Raw genomic sequence first — 23,578 nt, 5'->3', positions numbered from 1 at the left:
TATTCATATAATATTTTTATTATTTTAAAACTAGATAAAAATAAATTCTCTATCATGATTCTTTTTCTAATTCCTATTTTTGTAATTGATAGTGGAAAATATTGGAATGCAAATAAGTAAAATACATTTTCCTCTCAGTATATAGCATTGGAAAAGGCAAAACTCAATGTTTTTTTAAAACACTGCTTTCATGATGTCTTTGAATGGATAGGAACTGTTAAGTAGAAGATCTTGGGTGGGGATATGGTTTAATTTAATTTTGGGCTTGTCTTAGATTTTGTTAGGCTTATTTGTCTTGGACTATGCATAATGGGCTATGGCTTTGTAAATCTGGGTTGAATTCATTTTTTATTGTAGTATTCATGGGCTTAGCGGGTTTGATTTAGGCATACCAATGTTCAAGAATTCAAATAAAAAAAAAATAAAAAAACAAATTCTGAATGTTCATGTCAAGGCCAACTCTTTCCAAAAAGGAAAAGTAAATTTTTGCATATTCTTAATTTTTTTAGTGTGTTTGTTTATAAAAAATATATATATATTTTTATATTTTAGTATATGATAAAAATATTTTCCTTTGAGTCTAAATGAGATTTTCTTATACGCGTGTGTGTATATATATTTTGTTGTATGTATATTTGAATTTAATAAGAAATTTATTAAGTTTATCAAGATCTGACCAAATTCAAAAGGCTCCTTGGACTGACATATTCAAATTTCAAAAAATCTTATTCTCACCATCCATATGGACCCAAAGCTTAATTTATACCATCAATACGGGTCTAAAGCTTAATCCTTACCTTCAATACAAGTTCAATGTTTGTTTTTAACAACTTTATCATAATCTTTTTTTTTTTTTTTTTAAGATAAGCATAGTTTTTGACACAATTTCCTTTTTATAAGGGACCAGTGTTAAAATCTTGCAAAAGATAAGTATTTTTTAAGGACCAACAAATTGTTTTTTTTTTTTTTTGTGTAAATAACCAAAATGAAATGTCTTGTTCTAAAATGTACTGATGTCAAGATTTGAATTTTTTTTTCAATAACCAAATCAACATGTTTTTATGTTTTGGGGATCGGCATTTTTTTTCAAATAATTAAGAATGAATTTAGTATAAATTGAACATAATTAGGATAAGTAATGACAATCACAAAAATAAATAAATAAAACACATAGTAGATGTAATATTTCAATAAGAAAACATGTAATAAGAGTTCTATCATTTTTTTTCATGCATAACTAATTTTTTATTCGAATATCTAGAACCGGTATTAATTTTTAGAATCTTTAATTTTGTTTTAATTACTAAGTAGTGATTCTTTTTTATGATATATATTTTTGGCCCCTTACCAAAATGTCCATAGAGATGTGACAAAAATAATAGAGAAATTCATGAAAGAAAACATCAATGATTCAAAAAAATTATTTATTGGTAAATGCCCCAAATAAATCTAACAAGAAGTTAGTAATTTTGTTACGTAGAAGAAAGTTGTTACCGTGGTTTATTTTTACGACTCATAGAGTTTATAATTATAATTGAAATGACCAAACAAATACATGAGTGTTAATATGTTTTCTAAAGTAAAAAAATATATATATATAGACACACACTTTAAGTTTCCATGTTATAGGATTTATTATATCCTTTTAATAATTAGATAATTAAGAAATATTATGTCGCCACTCAAACTCGAACTATGTTTTTTTATTAATTTTTCAAGTTATATTTAGGCCCATTAAATTAACTGAATTAAATTAAAAACAACTCTCATATAAATTAATTTTAAATTCGTATTAGATAAGGAGTTAAGCCAGAAAATTTTAAAATTAATTGTTATGTTAAATTTAATAATAATATCAAATAATTTTTTGCAACCTAAACATTTTTTATATTTAAAAAAAAAAATCTAACCCCAGCATAAGCCTCTAAATTGGTTGAAAACTACAAAGTTTTTCAACCTAAATTATCTTACATCACATTTTTGTTTGTTATTTCTGGTACATCTGACAATAAAAATTCTTTCATTGATAAAATTTTTTGTTTGCTATTTTTACAATAAAATTTATTTAAAGTTTGATTAAAAAAAACATTTAAATCACTTAAAAACTTGATCCATATATCAGGTTACTACAATCATAATCATGCCATTAGATGCGTTGTTTTGTCAATAAATAAATAGAATCCAACTTGAATTTTCTTAAGAAAATTCAAAATTAAAAAATATTATTTTCCATGATTTTGACTTTTTATATTATTTTTTCAAAACTGTTGCAAAAATAATCATTGTCGTATAAAATAATGAATAAATATAATTTCTTGGGCTATATAAGATGCTATAATAAATGTTTTTTTTTTTTTAATTTGAAACAAATAACAACACTGACTATAGATTAACATTTAGAGACAGAAAAAGAGTCTAGGATTTTATAATTTTTATCTTCTTTCAAAATTAATCATGATTCTTTGACACGTGTTAAAAATTGATGTCAGAATTACATTGATTGAAAAAAAAAAAAAAAAAAAAAAAAACTATCAATGGAAGAATAACGGGATTTTTTAATCTATAGTTATTGACTCATTGATTAACATTAACTACCCTTTCAAAAAAGATTTCGCTCGAGCATCCTTTTGTTGTTAATTATTGTCCTTTTCCAGTTATCGATGCTTTTAATATGATTAATTTATTAAGTAACATAGATAATTAATTGCATGTTTGCTTTTTTCTATTTATTGAGATCAAATATATTCATAATATATATTTAAACTCAAAAATATTTATTATTTTAAATTAAAAATAATATAAACTAAATAAACTATTAAATATATTTTATAAACTTGTGCAGGACAACGCGTTGGGTACTATTTTAATTTAAAATTACACAGCCTTTCAACCTAAATTATCTTACATAATAATTTTTTTGCTATTTATTTAAAGTTTGATTAAAAAAAAATATACATTCAAATCACTTGAAAACTTGATCCATATATCACAATCATCACTTCATTGAGTTCTATTTTTAATAAATAAAAAAAATTCCAAATTTATTTTTTAAAAAACACACACATGAATATCTAAAGGGATTTCTAAAATTATCTAGTTGAAAACTATATAGCCTTTTAACTTAAATTATTTTTACATAAAATTTTTGTTATTTTTTAAATTCTAGTATTTAGAAGTTTACCAAATTCTAATTAATCCTATCAAGTCAAGACGGCCTACTAAAAAGTAAAACTTTTATGGTAATAATATATTCAATTCACAAGACTCGAACTCAAGATCTTATTTAAAAGAAATAAACACTAAACTACTTAAATCAATCACTATTAGCTAAATAAAATTTTCATTTGTTTATTTTTAATACATGTTTTAAAATTAAATTTATTTAGATTTCAATTAAAAACATTCAAATCACTTAAAAACTCAATTGGTAAGAGTACTATTATCCTAATCATAATATAATTGAGTTTCTTTTTAATTAATAAAAAGATTTAAACTCTATTTTTTAAAAAGAAAATTAAACTATACACGTAACACACAAATATATATATATATATATATATCGAAATAAAATGTGTTTTTTCTGTTCGGATAAAAAAAAAACCATAGCAAAGAGATTCGTAATCCGAATTGTTTTTGCTACCCAATTGTCATTTTAAAACCATCCATAATCTTTTACCAAGGCGTCACCATCATCCATCCATCATGGCCCCCCCTTTTTATTATTTAAATATTAGCAGTCGTCTCTTTGAAAGTTGCCTTTTAAGTGATTTTGATTGGTATTGTTTTTTATTTTAAAATATATTAAAGTAATATATTTTTATTTTTAAAATATTTTTATATCATTAAATTATTCAAAAATATATATATAAAAATTCAAAATTAAAAAAAATAAAAATGTTTTAAAAACACAATCCAACTATAATCATAAACACCTATAAAAATTGAATAAATAAACATGCGAAAACTTTAATGCAGTTAAAGCTAAAAAAAGCTTCTTTCCATTAATTATCACCACCCCTTTTTCTTTTGTTCCTTGGATCACAAAGCTATGGCTACAATAAAATAAAAATAAAAATAAATAAAATAAAATTGTGCTTCACCACCCGTTTGCTTAGATTACAGACAATACAGCTAAACCTAACGAAGAAAAGTTCCACAGTGAAGTTGTCCTCAAGGCAATTGGAATGGAGCATCGCAGATTTCACGAGGTAAAAATAAAAGCTTCAATATTTAGGCATTAACTAGTCATTTAAAAACATCTTTGCTACCAGTTTGGGTAATTTTTTTTACTAAAAAAAACATACAAGCTTTTCAAATATATATATTTTTTAATTCTAAATAAAAAAAATCATATATAATTAAATATATTAAGAATTATTTATGCTAACAAATAGAAAAGAAAACGAAAAGCTGACATATTTATTCCACTTGTTTATATATATAATATATATATTTGTGTGTGTGTTATTTGTGTGTTTTTTGATATAAAAAAAATATAACTATAAATTAAAAAGTCAATATTTATATTAAATATAATAAAAATTATATATATTAATAAAAATATATAAAATTTCAAACTAATATTAAATGTTGTAAGCGAAATGAAACAAATGTTATAATTATTATAATGAAACTTTTTTAATTTGTTTAGGATAAAAATGTAATAGGGTGTGGTTTGTCTAACACAAAAAGCAAGAAAAACTTGCTTTTGGTGGTAGCTTATTGTGCATTTAATGAGTTGTACACTAAAAATAAAAAAGCATTCACACAACACCACACCTTTATTTCAAACATCCTATCCTCTAAGTTTTAGTATAATAATTAAAAAAAAAAAAAACAATGTAAAGAAGAAAAATAAAAAAAAAATTATAAAAGAAGATAGGAACAAAAAAAAAGCATGAATAGACCAAGTGTAAAGTGATAAAAATTTAAAATGTAAAATATTAAAAATAATATTTTTTTTAAAAAAAAAAGTGTAATGAAAGAAGAAGAAGAAAAAAAAACAAATTAAAAAAAAATAGTAATAAATAGAACAAGTGCAAAATGATAAAATTTCAAAGTATATAAAAAAAAATTATAAGAAAAATTTAGTTTCTAAAATAAAAACTATAATTTTATCAACCACTATATTAAAAAACAATTAGCAAAATTTATATTTATACAATTTCTACGATAAACCGCATTTCCTTTTAATACATGTATAATAATTACAGCACATGATGAAGCTTGACAAGCTCCTGGGAGGGGGGATTGAAGAAGAAGACAACTTCAGGAGAACTTGCACTTGCAACTAAGAACCCTCGACTTGATAGCAAAGCTGAGAAGCTTTTACAAGATTTACTTCCCTACTTATAATTATATCTACATCCAAGCATCCAATCAAAGTCTTGATTGAATGGAAAATCATGGCCACTAAATCATGAATGGAGCTGGAGAGAATGCTGGAATTACAGCCATAACCCGATTTCGCCTGGAAAATTCAAGAAAACAATCCACTTAATTATGAAAGGAAAACGTCAGAAATACAAAACAATTGCACAAATAATACTTTAAACCCAGTTTTTCATTTGGGGTTTTCATGAATAAAAGATAATAATCTATTTTCTATCTGTTTATTTCACTGCCTGCTTGAAAACTGAGGTTTTTTATACATAATGGCCATCAATCCTCAACCCACCATGACAAATTGTGTTTTTTAAAATTTCTTATCTTCATCTAAAATAATCATTATCTACAAAAAAAATAAACAGAGATCAGATATTATTGGTTGATCTGTTAGCCTTATCATTACAAAAAATTTACTTAGAAAACCAATCAACACAAGAAATGGCTCCACTTACAAATAAAGAAACAGAATCAGCACTCACACATACATATACGGTATAAACGTATATAGATGAACGTATACAGAAGGTATAGTATGATCAACTACATCAGTTTTGTACGTTCATTGCCCCTTGATGTACAGCAACAAATCAAGTATAGATCCATTCAAGAATTATATTACTACATACATACACAAAGCTAAATCTTGCAACGTTCGAAACTAGATGAAATGGGTTGAATAATTCGTGAAATGATTTAGGAAAGCAATGTTCGAAACAACACGAAATTATTTTTATTTTTTTCGAAATTTAATATAGCTAGTAGTTACCTGTAATTTTCAACGTAATCAGTAAGGCTAGCAATATCACGGGCCCTACCGCCGCCGCCGCCACCACCGACACTACCTTTCCTTTTAACCAACCTTTCACCTCCTGTCTCCCCGACGACAGCCGCCACGTTATTCTCCGATATGGCACTCAACGTTGGCTTCCACTCTACCCCTGAATTATTATTCCCCACAGTCGAAGACCCTCTCGCTCTCTTCTTCCTCCTATGATTCCTCCTTACCGCCACCAACGCATGTGTCTCCTCCTCCGACAGCCTCCCCACACAATCAGGAACCTCTTTTGGTCCACCGCCTCCACTTGAGACCCCACAACAACCCACGAATTCTAGCAAAAACTTCATGTCATAATATATGAAAGAACCTTAACAAAAATATGTTAGCTAATTAGTTGTGTTCAATAAAAAAAAAAAAGGAGAAATCGAGAGGAGAGAGTCTTTCATGGGGATGGGCTGTGAAGTTTTTTTGAGGTGTGGTGTTTTTTTATATAGAGAAGAGAGATGGAGATCGTGAGAGGGTACTTTTGGCCTTATCTAGGTTATTTGTAAGACTGGGCAAAGTTTTTATGATTATTTACGAGAATGTCCCATGCGGATCTGATGGCTGCCCCGCCGTGTTCCTCGGGGGAGAGTGAGATTTGTCTTGTTATTGGATAATTTGATATGCTGTTCTTTCCAGTCCATACGTTATGGAGGGATTAAAATAAGTAATACTGCATTAATAGTAATTTAGATTTGGTGTTATTCTTTTTATTCTTTAACTATTTTTGTAGCCATCGGTTCATTGATTTAAAATTTAAGAAGTTGTCTGTGGTAATTTTTCTTTTCAATGTTTTAAAAAATATTTTTATCTAGATTTTTTTAATATTCTTTGATAATTTTAATGTACTAGTATTAAAAATAAAAAAAATTAATTCAATACATATTCAAATAAAATATATTTTTGAAAAACACTCTATATACTACATTATCAATCATGCTATTAACATATTGTCAATAAATTATATATAACTCAATTAATATTACTTGTTTTTATCTCTTTAAAAGGTATCGATTTTAATTTTATATAATTTCATAATTCTTCAATGTGGTTAATGAGATTTACCTTAATCTAATAATTATCCTAATTTGTTTTCCCATTAGAAAAGCTTAACTTCATAATACCTCAATGTGGTTTTTACATTATTTGGTAAAACCAAATTACTACATAAATATTGCAGATAAAAGGTAACGTGTCATGCGTGGTTGCAAGGATTTATTTTTCTTAACTATGCCTTTTATATTATGAATTAAATCGGCTCAATTTTTTTTTAATTATTAATATGGATATTTGGGTCAGCTTGTATGTATATTAATTAATTCCACAAATCTTGAAGTTAATTAATGACTATGTAAGCTTTCAGTCACCATTATATTAGCAACCACGTAGTTCAAATCTGAAACTACACGAGAAACAAACCCCTTAGTCTTATCATTGGATCAACCAAAAAAAAAAACTTAGTGAAGAAATACGAATACTTCCTAAGAAAGAAAATTTATTTGAATAAAACATGTTAAAAGAGATAGTTATTAAATGGACCATCCAATATGTTGATATGCATATAAACACATTAAAATAAGATAGATTTTATTGATAATTCATCTTGCTAATACATATTATAAACAAAGGGAGCTAACCATATCCTAAATAAAAGATCAAGAAAATAAAAAACATTACCATAGGAGTTCTTCATAGACGATAAGGAAGGTTATATTAAGAATGTCCTGTAAATATAATCATAATGCAAAAGAGAAATACACTAAATGTTATGCAAGAAAAGAACTCATTAAAATTAAAAGATAAAAGTTCTTCATAGTCATAAAATTTGTCGCACGTGTGCGGCGTCGCGGCGAAAAATATATTATGTCCCACTTTAAAATCTAAAATATTCTATATCTATTTGGCAAATATGGGGAGACAAGAAAATTCTTATCGTTTATTGATGGAATGAGAGTCGCCACCTAGTATTTTGATCACTAAGAACCCTAACTGGTCTCAGAGATCGAGTGCAGGGACTGGTTGCGTAAAGGGAAGGTATTAGCACCCCAAATACGTCCTACCTAAGGTAAGCTGCATTGTTTTATTGTCTGATGAAATCTAAGGTCTTTTCGTGTTTTCCTAATTATTGGTATAGTTCAAGAAAAGTCCTCCTCGGTAAGGAAATCCTTATCTTAATGAGTAATTCTGATGCTAACAAAAGAATTTAATATTCGGAATACGTCTTACGTATAAGATTGTAACCCCAAATACTAAAAGAAAACACAATAAATTTTTTGAATTTTTGAAATATTGGCCTAGTTCTCATGGCTTGAATAAACTGGTTATTAAAGTCAAAATGCATACTAATACATATATTATTTTGAAATTTTCTTTGTTGTGTAAAAAATACGATATCATAATATATATATTGGAGAGACTAGGCCGTATGTATTAAAACAAAAACATTTTTTATATATATATATTTTATGTTTTGACGAAAAACGGGTATTTTAATATTGGATTTGTATCTTTATGGTATAAAAATACAACCCAATATTAAGCCATTTTTAAAAAATATGCAGGAAAATCAAACAATATTTTTAAGGATTTTTTAGAATTTTTTTTTAAAGCAAAACATTTTTTATTTTAATTTTTTTTTTGATGTTTTGACGAAAACCCGGTATTTTAATACTGGATTTGTATCTTTACGGTATAAAAATACAAACCAATATTAAGCTATTTTTATAAAAATATGCAGGAAAATCAAAAATATTTTTCAAGGATTTTTTCATAATAGTTTTTAATTTTTTTTTTTATATATATCCACATATATATAAATAATATAAAATAATATAATAAATAATATAATATATTATGTGGGTTGGGCCAGCCCAACTAACTGGGTCGGACTCAGCCCAAAAGGGATTGGGCCAATCTCGGCCCAACAGCTCTTTTTTTGCCTGGGCCAGACCCGGCCCAAACAACAGGGTTGGGGCCAGAATCAGTCTTCTAGCCCACAAATATATTTCTGGGCCAGAACTCGTCTGGCCCAGAGAAGGAATGGACCAACAACGCTGGGCCAACAACATTATTCAACCGGGGGGGAATTATTTCCCCCCCTCCCCGCCTCCTGCATGCAGGAGGAAAATGCATGCAGCAAAAATGCAGAGGAGAAGAAGACTGTACCTAGCGCGGAGGAGGTGGTCGCTGGTGGTTCTGCGGTGGAGGCCGGTGGCGGTGTCGTGGCTCATGGACGGCGGCTCCAAGCGGTGGTGCTGCTGTTCAAACGGCAGAGGGAGAGAGGTTTCTTCCTCTTCCCCTCTCCTCTTTCTTTTCGTTTTCGGTGGTTCTCTCTGTTCCTTCCTTTCTCTTTGTTCTCGGTTTGCTTTTTTTCTTTTGTTGTTTTCGGTTTATTCCTTCTCTTCCCTCTCTCTCGTTCGTTCTCTCTCTTCCCTCTCTCTCTTCAGGTTCTCCCCTTTTCTTTTCTTTTCTGCCCCCCCCCTCGCGCTGGCATTGAGGGGGTATTTATAGGGCAATAGGGAGCAGAGGCGTCCCTATTGCCACCCATGGCAGCGCATGGGAAGCGGGTTGGCAGTCCTGCCACAGCGTCGGGTTGGCTGGGCAGCGGGCGTGGCTGGCAGGGCGTGACTCCCTCGGTGCATCATCATGAAGGTGTGTGGGGTTTCGGGAGGTGGCAAGCGTTGGCGTGTCGAGCTCAACAAGGAAAGAAGAAAAAACTGCCTTCCCCTGCTGCACGTCCAGGGGAAGGAGAAAGGGGAACAGTGTCGTTCAAAACGACACCGTTCTGCCCCTTTTTTTTTTTTTCATGAAACGACGATGTTTTATACTTTTTAAAATTAATGGAAATGCACATAAGCTAACCCGAATATCTATATTTATAAAAAAAAATTTAAAAAATAAAAATTAATAAAAGATAAAATGAAAAATTGTTTCACGACGAGTTGATAGTTATAAAAAAAAATGTTCATACTTTTTATAAAAGTGAATTGGATATCTGTTCTCAATCACTTACAAATGTATGAGTTATTAAAAAATATTTTTTTATAAATGAAAAAAAAATCAATGAAATAAGTAATTATATATAAAAAAAGTAGAAAAAGTATTGCAAGCAGTTAAATAAAGTTAGGAAGACATACCTTTCGATAGAAAGAAAAAAAGTAAAAGCACTCTTGAAAATTATCTTGAAAAAGTATAGGCGTTGATTTGATCATTATATTTATAATCTCGAAAATAATGTATGGATGTGATGGCTAACATGGAATCTACTTTTCAATGCCGCATCTTTACGTAATGGACCTGACCTGTTCGCGATTTTTTAACGAAAAAAAATAACAAAATTACTTTTAATTTAATTGATATGAAAACAGCATTTCAGTATTTTAATTTTAAAAAAGAAGCAAATACTTAAATAGAAAAAAACGTTCTATTACATTTACTATTTTTTAATTAATTCTCATTATGTGTGTTAATTTTAATCTTTATTTTTTTTATTGTTCTCATTATATGTGTGTTAATTTTAATTGTTATTTTTTTATTGTTTTTTCATTTGATTTTTTACGTTCAATTTAGCTTTTATTTTTTAATTTTTTAATTTTATCTTTGATTATTTTATTTCATTAGATTTTTATACTAGATTTGATCCGTATTTTTTAATTAATTTTTTTAATTTTATTTCTTAATATTTTGATGAATAAAAATTTTACTTTGGATTTATTTTTGTATTTCTTTTATGGACTTTAATCGTTCTAAAACTATTGTTAATTATATACATATATATATATAAACTATTATTTACTTACTTTTCTTGTTATATCCCTAATTATAAATTACTTCAATTTTCTTAACCCAATCTCTCTTTTTTATTTATTATTGAAAAATATTATGAAAATAGATGACATGATTACAAAATTGCAAATAATATTAGATGGTGTCATTTTTGTTCTCCTCCTTTCCTTAACTGGTTGCAATCATCTAAAATCAAGTAGGCATCAAGCAGATGGTCCAATCAATCATTGCTGACTGCTTGATGAAGAATTGGTTAAATAGCGTCAGGATTATTGGAGTGGTCATAAAATTAGTTAAATTACATGCAATTTAATTTGAATACTTATATTAATAAAATCATGTTAATGTGAGGGTTAGACAATAAATTTAGAACAGGGGAGTATTAGCTGATAAGATAGATACCAAAAATAAAAAATAAAAAACTAGGATTATAAAATTGCGAATAATAGTAGATAGCGTCAATATAAAATAATAAAATAAAAAAAACTATTAAAAAATGATAAAAAAAAAAAAAACAACCTAGTAGACTTGGATAAGCCCACCAAACCTTATGACTCGAATCATAAGAATGAGATGACCTAATAAAAAGCCAACTAAAAAATTAACAATCTTAAAAAAGAAAAAAGAAAAAAACTCAACTTAACTCGGGTTAATCTCCTAAACATGTGACCTGATTCATGAGATTAAGGAAAATAAAAAACAAATCACATGAGTTAATTCTCAACCAACTTAATGGTGAGTGATGAAATTAAAAAAAGAAAAAACAGGATCAATAAAAAAACTCACACCAAAACAAATAGCAATAAAAAAAATAAGGATCAAATTTGATATAAAACAAAATAACAAGACAACTTTCTATCTGAAAAAAAAAAAAGAGAGAGAAAGAAAGAAAAGAAGAAAGCGTTGTTTGAAACTCACTTACATGAATAAGCCACCATGTGCTGTCACCCTAAAAAGCCCTTGTTGAGATGTTGTGAACGCCGCCTAAGAAGAGGGGGTTGACATTGAAGGAAGCATACGCGTCGCGAGAGCGTGGCGACTTACCTCACACGCTAACATATAGGTTGCACGCGCCAACCAATTACCCTCCACATGTCCATTTCAATCCCTGGCCTTGCAAAAATGGGGTTGCACATTTGTTTCAATTTTAAATTTAGTCCTTAACGCTTTAATTGTTTTAAATTAAGAAAAAAATATTTTATTTTGTCAAACCAAGCATCAAATTTATTTTTTCCCGACATTGCAAGATCCCTATATATAAGTAACTAGAACAAAAAAAAATAGTAAAATTTCAAATAAAACCAAGGTTGTCAATTTCGTTCCGTTCCGCTCGGAATGGCCGAAACATTTCATACCAATTCAAAAAACGAAACAAAACGAAACAAATTTCATCTCATTTTAAATCTCGGCCCGTTCCGGAAATTCCGGCCAAATTCCGGCCGAAACGTTCCGGTTTCATTCCGGTTATTCCGTTTCGGCCAAAAAATATTATTTTAAAAAAATTAATATATGGTTTATATTATTTTAAGTTAAAGATCTATTTAATCTTTACTATTTAAAAATATTTTAAATTTTAAAATTATATTTGTTTAGCATTATGTTTGTATTGCATAATTTATAATTAATTTATCTTGAATTTGAATTATGTTTGTGGAATATATATATATATATATATATATATATATATATATGAACAGTACAACCCCGAAACGGCACGCCGAAACACTCCGAAACTGAAACATTTCGTTCCAATTGAAAAAACGAAACACCTACCGAAACGGAATTGACAACCTTGAATAAAACCAATGTAAAATGATACAATTAAAAAATTGAAAAAGTTGAGTGATGTAAAAAAAAGCTGAATATTCCCCTTGCCCATTCGATTTAGTCCTTCATTCCAAACAAAAAAAGGCCGTGTTTTATCTAATCTTCATATTTAGTCCCCAAAGCTTTAATTTCTTTAAATCAATAAAGTTTTATTTAATTTTGACAAACCAAGCATCAACCGAACAATGTCAACTATTTTTTATATTTTGATAACTTTGATGCCTGCAAAACCCTTCAATTAAGTTTAGAATTTCACCCCACTTGAATCAAAGTCATTTTCTTTCAATTTAGTTTTTAATTATCTAATAACTCTTCAATTTAGGTGATACGACCAAAAGATTGATATCTTCTTCCAAGTACAGGAGTGTCGAAGTAATAAATAACCCAGCAAGACCGAGGTCAAACGACAGGGAGGTTAACTATATAATAATAATAATAATAATAATAATAATAATAAGTTAAAGATGACTTTGAGATGTAAGATTAATGTGAGGATTAATCAAAGATAAAGCAATTGTCAAGATTAGAGGATTCACTAATAGTATTAGAAATAAGTATAGTATAAACTCTTTTTATTAATCAACTGGAAACCACACACAAAGAAGGTTCCAATCAGATGATTTATCCTTAATAGTTCATTATAAATTTTTAACATGATCATATTAATTATCTTATTTTAGTAACACTATACTTTTAAATATTGTTAGGAATTCATGATGTTAACTTATGTTAACAACAAATCAAGTTTCTTTCGTAGCACATGTGTAGGTTATACCATACGGTTGACTATGAAAGTGCTAAGCATTTGTTGTACCAAGTGTTATACAACACAAATCTAGATTAACCATTTAACAATCAAGATATTAAGAATTAATAATATAAAAAGATAAGACATGTTAATAACAAACTTTCTTGGATATAAACATTGAAGTTCATGTTAAGTTTATATTATACATATTCTAACATCGTTAGTAAAATCTTTTCACCTTGATATAATAAACTTAATTAAACATAATGAAGAAGAGAAACATAAATAAACAACATAAGAACATAGGTATAGTAAAGGAAATGAAAAGCATAAACAAGAGATTAAGGAAAACATAACATGAAATAAAACTTAAACATTACAAAAATATAAAGAAAGAAATAAAAAGCATGATCTTGATATGAAAACCAAGATGCCTAAATGCATGGTAAATGCCTCCTTTTAAAGGCCAAAATTTAAAACTATTGATTTGATGACTAATTGTTTAGTGGGTGGCCACATCTTGACTTTTATAATCCTTATCTTCTTGTCTGAACAAAACGTCATTGATAACGTTAGAATTTGAACAGACTTAACTCATGAAAGTTATAGGAAATTGTCTCAGCTTTCAAAAAAAAAAAAAAATTGAGGTCATTTGGACTTCTAGAACTTGAGATATGGGCTGAACACTGAATAGTATCTGGGTTATAGGACAGATTCAAACTTCTTCGTTGTTGCTACAATTTGGACTATAAAACAACCTTTTTAAATCTTGGACTCCGTGTAAAATTTTTAGGCCTATGTCTTAGCTATCCATCCATATATAGCAAACCTAAATCCAAGATCTAAAGCTCCAGATATGACCCAATGACGAAACAGTGTTCCGGTTTGGATTGAACTAGCATCTTTTTTCTAAGTTTGACCCTCTCTTTGTCTTTTAAATTTCAGTAATTAAACTTATCAATCAATCCTTTGATTTATGTGATAGGCCTGCATTTAAGATGAATATTTATCATAAATTAAAGGTATCTTATAGTATTAAACTTGTTATTATAAAACATGCTTTTGTTAAGGAATTATGATACTTCAAGTGTAAAATGATGATATAAAATCTTGATAAAAACACACTTTAAGTACTAATCATTAGGCTTGAATTCCATCCAATCCAAGTCCAATAAAATGTCACCCGGAGAAAGATTAATATGGCAGAGGTTGTTTTTCAAAGTAATTTTCATTTAGAAATGTATCGGAATAATTTTTTTATTTTTTTAAATTCATTTTTGATATCAACATGTTTAAAAAAATCTAAACAATATATTTTTTTTAAAAAAATATTTTTAAAACATAAAATAAATAAAAAGATGAAAAAAAAAAAATAATTGACCTCTTGAGCTAGGGCATTATGATAATTTTCATTGCCTGCGTCGTGATTTTTATTTTAACATTTGTTGACTTGAGGGTGATTCAACTACTGCTGACTGCTGGATAAATAATTGATTAAATATTAGGATGTTGATGAGAAAGTTATTTTATTATAATCATCGTTTTCTCATCATGGACACTGTGGAATGAACATAACGTGAGATTCAATTACACATATAAGCATTCTAAAAATAAAAAGTAAATCATTTTTTCTAGTAATTTTTTAGCAATCACATGTAAGAAAGTACTGTTCTTGTTCTTTCCTTGGAATATTTTTTATGCAGAGAAGTTGCGTTTACTTGAGATAAATAAACTTTTTAGCAATTATTTTGATATGGTTTTTTTTTTTGTTATAAAAAAGTTATTGAAAAAATTTAAATTTTTTTTTTATTTTTTATTTATTTTAAATTAATATATTTTTAATATTTTCAATAAAAGATTGCATGTGTTCCCTACATTATTACTCGATCCCAAATGACTTTGATTTTCGTATCAGGAGCAATAAATTCACTCAATTATGGCTGGAGCAAAGGGAACCCAGGAAATACGAGAGCAGGAGGCTTGATTAGAGATATGATCGGTTCTTGGATTAATGATGAGAGATAGGATCCGTTCTTGGATTAAGGGTTATCTGTTCATCTGTCAAAGCAGGATTATAGAGAGCAGTGAAGGGTCTCGAGCTTGCTTGGATACTGGGTATTTAGAAGCTAATTCTAGAGTCGGATTCCATGATTAATATAATAAAATTGATGCAAATTTGCTTTGACATCCAAAGCGAAAGCAAAGGAGTTGCTTACAAGGGAGTGAGTAGTTAAATTACAACATGCTTTTTGTGAAGCAAATGCAACGGCAAAGTGATTAGTCAACTTTGGTTTATCAAAGAATGCAACTAATAAAGATCATTGGACAATAATCTAAGGATTTTTTAGGGTCTTGGGCCTCATTTTCAATAAAATTTATAATAATAATAATAAAAAACACTCGCATCACCATCAAATCTACCAAATTTCATAATGCTAGCAATGAACCTATGTTATATAGCTTTGTTGAATGAAAAAAATTAAAGCTAAGAGCACTGTATATATATATATATATATATATATATATATATATATATGTATGTATGTATGTATGTATGTATATGTATATGTATGTATATTATTATTATTATTATTAGAAGGTCCACTACTTCTTGAGTGAAACTTGAACCCACATGACATAATGTAGCTCGCCTTCCATATATAAATGACAAATCCCTCCCCTATATATATATATAATATATATATATATATATATATATATATTTTATTATTTTTTTATTATTTTTTTTTCATTCAACAAAGCTATATATTCCGGTGAGGAGGGCACATCATTATATGAAGATTCCAGTTTGAATTTTTTTTGTAATTTTATCCGTAAAATAATAAAAATCATAAGCAAAAACTTCGATGTCATTGTACAATTATTTTATTTTCCTTTAAAATTTTATATATTTCATTTGGAATTCTATTAGTATATACAGACAAAATAATTATGTTGATATATACATACAGTTTTAGTGACACTACAAGATTTCACATTTTTACCGACGGAAATATTCTGTCGGTGTGTGATAGAACGTTCGTCGGTAAAGTATTTACCGACTATATTACCGACGGAATACGCCCGTCGGAATACCTTTTGTCAGTGATTCCACATTCCGTCGCTATATCGGTCGGTAATACAAAAAAACATTTACCGACGGACCGTGCGCGTAAAAAAAAAAAAAGTTTCCCGCTTGGAATATACCGACGGAATATTTTCCGTCGGTGTTATGTAAATACCGACGGACTATATCCGTCGGCAAAATTGTCGGTGATATTTCATACCGACCGAATAAATCCGTCTGTAAATTCGTCGGTATTTTTATACCGAAGGATTATTTCCGTCGGTGATGGGATGGAATACCGCAGACACTGTCCCCAATGCCGACGGATTTTTCCGTCGGTAAATCCCTGTGTAATTTTTTTTTTAATTATTTAGAAAAAATAATATAAATTAATAGTAATACAAACCAATTATGCAAATAAAATTTATATTAAGCAACAAAAACTCAAAGTTAAATAATATTCATTACAAAATGAATGTGTTTAAAAAAAAAAACAATTAATATAAAGGTGGAGGAGGAGGAGGAGGAGGAGGGTGGGGGTTAGGCGGCCAAAAAGGATTAGGCGCACATGTTCCACCTTGTGTCATGTTCATGACCATTTGACGAAGCTCTTCATAGGCCGCTCTTTGTTGTTCAGACTCTGCTCTGCGTTGTTCGTCCGCCAATCTGTGTTGTTCGTTCGCCAATCTTTGCTCTTCTTTGAGTTGTGTGTACGCCTCTGATAGGTGGTCGCACCTTTGCTGCAAGGCCACAAACTCCTTAGATAGGGAGCTCGATACAGATTGGGAGCTCCCACCGGTTGAAGCAGTACTGGTCAACCGCAACTTGGCAGCAGTAGTGTTGGAGAGCCCGTAAACCCGATTTTTATCGGGTCCACCTGACGATCCAGCCTCCATCCACAAATCCGGATCGAATTCCGGATGGGTCGAAGGATCATCCCCGTATCTCTCCCTCAACCGATTATTATAGGTCTCCTGAAAAAAAAAATTCATATTCAATTCAATAAACATGATAATAACTTATAAAATAAAATGGTTGAACAAACACACCACAAACTGTTGAGCACGGTTGTCAACGAACTGTTGCGTCCCCTTTTGGCGATCATGACTCCGCACGTGCGTCTCCACAAACAGCTCCATAGGGCTCGGCTCACGTCCAAGAGACGTAGCCTATATATAATGAAACAAATGTATTAACAACAAATTAATTGAACGATATATTTCATTTAAATTAATCTTACCATCCGTTTCGCATGTGCAGCAAACGGAACGGAGCCGCCGGTGTGCGTTGTAACCGAGCTATGAATTTGCCGATTCCGGTTGCCGGCACCAGACTGTGAGCGTCGAGTGAACCGCTCAGACGTCACGTGCTGAAGATAGTGCGGCCATATATCTTCCGGGATGTATATTGGTTTGAAATCCCTCCAAACCACAATATCGTTCCAGCCTTGTAACCCCTTATCCCTCGCTGTTTTTTTTGCTTTTTTCTGGGCGTCATACCAAAAATCACGCAACCTAATTCACGCACGAAAAAATTACATTTCAAAACATAAATAATTATGTAAAAAAAAGTCGTATTGTTTTCGATGTTACCTAATTGCCGCGTGATTTTCCCACACCCTCCTCACAACACTGTCATGTTCATCGTCCCAGCAGAATCGATGTTGTATATAAAAAAAATAATCTTTTAAAATGTTAATAAATTATTTACAATTATAACTTGAATTTATTAGAAATAAGCTGAAAATTATATATTAACACAAACCTCAAATCTACGAAACCATGCATTGATTTGAGGCATCCATTCAGGATGTCTGGATATCTGACTCCATTGAAAACAATGGAATCTCCATCGACGCTTTAAACGCCGATGATATTAATCGGGCGGCCTCAATGTTTGTGAACCTGAAAAGAAATGAAATTAATTTGTGATTACTTCATAAATTATGTTTTAAATTTGTTATTTTTTATATAAAAAAAAAACTAAAACATTAACAAACTTACATTGAAAGATCGTCCTTCCACTGTGCCTCGAACTGGCGGGTAAATTGATTCCGCTTCGAAGGCATGCCGCGTCTGCGATGTGAAACATCGCTGGAAGAGGCAGCATCGGTTGACGGCGCAGGTGGTGTAGGTGCCTCTTCTTGAGAGACACCTAAGGAAACATCATCATCGCTGCTAGACGAACTTGATTCGACTAGACGACCAGCTCTGGTTTTCATTTTGCGCATCTAAAACAATTTTTATATTAATAATTGTATAATAAAATTCAAAAGTTAAAAAAAAATTGGCAGTACCTCCCCTATACTGGATACTACCCAAATCCACAAACCTGCAAATATTAACAATAGCCACAACCAATCGAACCAATCTATACTAATTATTCCAACATATTCAACTATTAATCCTTACAATTCAATAAATTCAAAAACAATAAAAAAATATGACAAAAAAATATATTCAATAAATTCAACAAATTATAATTCAACAAATTAATCATTACAAATTCAACATTAACAATTATAATTCAACAAATTCAAAAAAATTCAAATATTCAACTTTACTAATTCTAAGTTAAATTAACTAATAACAATTCTAACAACACAACAAAAAAAAAAAAATTCAATAAATTCAACAATTAAATTCAATTATTCAACAATTAAATTAACAAATATTCAACAAATTCAAAAAATATTCAAATATTCAACTTTAACTAATTCTAAGTTAAATTAACTAATAACAATTCTAACAACACAACAACAAAAAATATTCAATAAATTCAACAATTAAATTCACAAATATTCAACAAATTCAAAAAATATTCAAAAAATATTCAAATATTCAACTTTAACTAATTCTAAGTTAAATTAACTAATAACAATTCTAACAACACAACAACAAAAATATTCAATAAATTCAACAATTAAATTCAATTACTCAACAATTAAATTCACAAATATTCAACAAATTCAAAAAATATTCAAAAAATTCAAAAAAAAGGAACGAAATATACATACCTTAATAATGTGTCAAATTCAAAACTTTATCTACATTGCAACAAAAAACACCAACACAACAAAAATAAAAACAACTAAAAATAAAATAAAAATAAAAATAAATTACAAAAAAAAACACATACCTTTTAATATAATGAAGATTTACAACACCAAATCTTGCTAGAGATTAAAGGTGAAAGTGTTTAAGGATTGAGGTGAAAAAAATGAAAAATCTAAGGTGAAAAACGGAGGAGAAGCGAAGCGGCGGAGAGAAGAAGAAAAAATGAGGCGAAGCGGCGGGGCTGGAACTTATAGGTCAATTTTACCGACGGAATCACCGACGGACTTAACCTCCGTCGGTAACAGGGCAAAATTCCGTCGGCAAAAGGTCAAAATTCCGTCGGTATTTTTCGAATTTCGCTCCGAATTTTTAAAAGCCCTCCAAATTTTTCGCAGTCCGTCGGTGATTCCGTCGGTAATCTGACAAGTTCAGAGGCGCAATTAACGCACTTTGGAAAACGCGCGGTCCGTCGGTAATTCTGTCGGTAATATGTGTAACCGACAAATTACCGACGGACCTACTCCGTCGGTAATTCGGTGTTGGTGGCATTTCGCGTAAATATTTTCGAACTCTCTGTGAGATATCGACGGATGATTATCCGTCGGTATGGACGTCGGTGATTGTGGCATTTTGTTGTAAATATTTTCGAACTCTCTGTGATATACCGACGGACTAGAATCCGTCGGTATGGACGTCGGTGATTGTGGCATTTTGTTGTAAATATTTTCGAACTCTCTGTGAGATACCGACGGACTAGAATCCGTCGGTATGGACGTCGGTGATTGTGGCATTTTGTTGTAAATATTTTTGAACTCTCTGTGAGATACCGACGGACTAGAATCCGTCGGTGTATGTGTCGGTGAAGTCGTCGGTAATGTCGTCGGTGGTGGTGGCATTTCGCGTAATTAATTTCGAACTCTCTGTGAGATACCGACGGATCACTATCCGTCGGTAATATTGCATGATGCAGGAAAGGTTGTCTTTGTATTGCATGTTTACCTTCCTGCAGAAACTTAACTGATAAACTGTCCATCACATAAACACAATAACCACATTGCTTAAACAATAAATATTTTGTTTTACAAAATACATCATCAATAATCTAAATTACATGAGACAAATGTTTTTACATAGGGCTTCATTTTCATAATTAGTCGGAATTTTCTTCTTCTTCTTTACAATTCAATTGAATTGTCATCATCTTCATCGCAATCTTCAATATGGATATCATCTTCTTCATCGACATTTGCTTGTCCGCTAGAGCTGAGAACAACATTCAACTCCTCTCCGTCAATATCAACAAGACTATAATCGAGAACTCGAAAATTTGAATTTTCTTCCAATTCAATCGAAGGAGCAACTCGATATGGTTCAACCAACTCACGAACTTGAAAGACTTCATCTCGCACACTTGTGTCTTCGTTCTCATCCTGAACAACCTCGACACGACCCTGTGGTTTCGTTTTTAAAACGGACAACCAATCAACTCTTGAACGATCCTTTCTAAATGAAGGGGTGTATGTGTAATAAACTTGTTGACATTGCTTTGCGAAAACAAAGACATCATTTATGTTGCGGAGTCTAGCTTTTGAGTTGATTTCGACCAGACCATGGTGCGGATCAACTCTGATTCCTCTGTCCGTCGTGTCATACCAATAGCATTTGAATAAAAACACTTTATTCTGCTCGCTATGATATTGCAGTTCGACGACCTCTTCTAATCTACCATAGTAGTCAACTTCTAACTGGCTACTTGTGGATCCCTTAACACAAACACCGCAGTTGTATGTCTTTCTTCCTTGCCCGTATTCTTCAGTATGGAAAACATATCCATTGACAAAATACCCGTTGTAGCACCTAACTTTTCTTTCAGGGCCGAGGCTTAGTGAAGACAATGACTTGGGCGCACTCCTTCCCATTTGATAAACCTTGTAAATATATGTAATTAAATGTACATCAATACACGGTAAATGAACGAGAATCTCGTAATGACATGCATACGTTAGAATGAGTTTGTGATAGTGCTTACATGTGTTCTGAACCATGTGGCAAATTGTTCATCTTGTAATTGAAAGATCTGGGATTCGGTCAGCTGCGAGTTATTGGAGAGCAAATATTGCCGATGTTGCCTGCAAGTGATAATGAGTGTATGATATTACAATATATAATTAACAGTATATTACTGACAAAGTTTAATTACTATTACACATATATAGACTTACTGAATAAATGGTCTCAGCTCATCACAGTTAAATAGAACATAGTTGTGTGCTTGTTTGAATTCTATTTCCGATAAATATCTTCCTCTTACGGCATTTTTAGGTGTGGGTCGTCCAATATTGGAGAATATTGACAAGTTCCCACTGGAAGGCACTTCACCGCCATCGTCATGCCGTGGAACGCGATTGATTCTTGTTCTCAGATGAGGTTCGAAATAGTACGAGATAAATGTTGATATCTCTTCAACAATATAGGCCTCAGATATCGAAGCCTCAACATGCGCCTTGTTTTTAACCTTTTTTTTTTAGATTAAACAAGTACCTGCGTTGAAGTACAATTCAAGTATTTTCAAATAAGAAAAACATAGAAAATACTTTAAGATATGAATCCCATTGCAACTGTAATATCTCACCGTTCGAATGGGTACATCCATCTATACTGGACCGGTCCTCCAGCTTTTGCCTCGAACGGTAGATGTATAGGGAGATGGTCCATTGAGTCAAAAAATGAAGGAGGGAATATCATCTCAAGTTTGCATAGTGTCTCGATGATATTCGTTTGAAGCATCTCAATGTGCTCAACATTCATCTTGCTGGAGCATATATCTCTGAAGAAATGACTGATCTTCGTTAGTGCATCTCATATTCCCTTTGGCAACAAATCATGAAAAGCTAATGGGATGAGTGTTTGCATAAACACGTGGCAGTCATGGCTCTTCATTCCATACAATCTGCAGTCCTCTATGTTAACAAGCCTTGATATGTTTGATGCATGTCCATCCGGGAAACGCAGACTCTTAAGCCATTTATAGACTAGCAGTTGTGCGTTTTTCTCTAACACGAAGCTTGCCCTTGGTTTTGCAACTCGTGACTCGTCATAAACCAACTCCATATTTTTACGGTTACAGTATAAAGCTATATCCAATCTAGCCTTCATGTTGTCCTTTTTCTTCCCCTTCACATCCATGACGGTGTTGAAAATATTCTCAAACACGTTCTTTTCGATGTGCATGATGTCAAGGTTATGTCGGAGAAGATTAGTCTTCCAATACGGAAGCTCCCAAAAGATACTTCGCTTTACCCAATTATGGGTCAAACCAAAACCAGGAAACTTTTGCTTACCTAATTGAAGGCCAAACACAATGTCACCGTACTCTGATACAACATGATGCAATTCTTCACCAGAAAGACGCGGGGATGCAACATCTTTTTCAACTCTACTAACAAAGAAATCTTTTCTGTTTTTTCTGAACCTGTGATTAAGTGGCAAGAAGCGACGGTGACAGTCAAAAAAAGAAGCTTTACCTCCGTTTGCTAGCGTGAATGCCTTGTTGTTTTCCATGCAGTATGGACATGCGAGTTTCCCATGCGTGCTCCAACCAGAAAGCATTCCATAAGCTGGAAAATCACTGATAGTCCACATCAAAGCCGCCCTCATAAGGAAATTTTGTTTCCTCGATATATCATAAGTCAGAGATCCGGAGGACCACAACTGCGCCAGCTCATCTATCAATGGTCGAAGACAAACATCTATATTCCGCCCCGGGCTGCTTGGACCGGGTATGACAGTAGATAGAAACATGAACTCCGTCCTCATACACATTCCCGGTGGCAAGTTATAAACTGTGAGAATGACCAGCCAACAAGAATAGGGAGCAACAAATGACC

General features: G+C 30.9%; 1 protein-coding gene across 1 annotated transcript; it reads right to left on the bottom strand.

Annotated features, from left to right (window-relative positions):
• Positions 1-5,102: 5,102 nt before the first annotated feature.
• On the bottom strand, positions 5,103-6,642 carry LOC118030183 (uncharacterized). The gene is made up of 2 exons (XM_035034177.2): positions 6,155-6,642; positions 5,103-5,470 (listed from the first exon to the last, which is right to left on the bottom strand). The coding sequence occupies exons 1-2, from the start codon at positions 6,511-6,513 to the stop codon at positions 5,413-5,415; spliced, it is 417 nt and encodes a 138-aa protein (XP_034890068.1). The 5' UTR covers positions 6,514-6,642; the 3' UTR covers positions 5,103-5,412.
• Between the last annotated feature and the right edge of the window lie 16,936 nt (positions 6,643-23,578).

Source organism: Populus alba, chromosome 1 (genome assembly GCF_005239225.2).
Source record: "Populus alba chromosome 1, ASM523922v2, whole genome shotgun sequence".
NCBI lineage: Eukaryota > Viridiplantae > Streptophyta > Magnoliopsida > Malpighiales > Salicaceae > Populus > Populus alba.
Note: the sequence above shows the minus strand (reverse complement) of the source record. Positions and strands in the feature narration are given on the sequence as shown.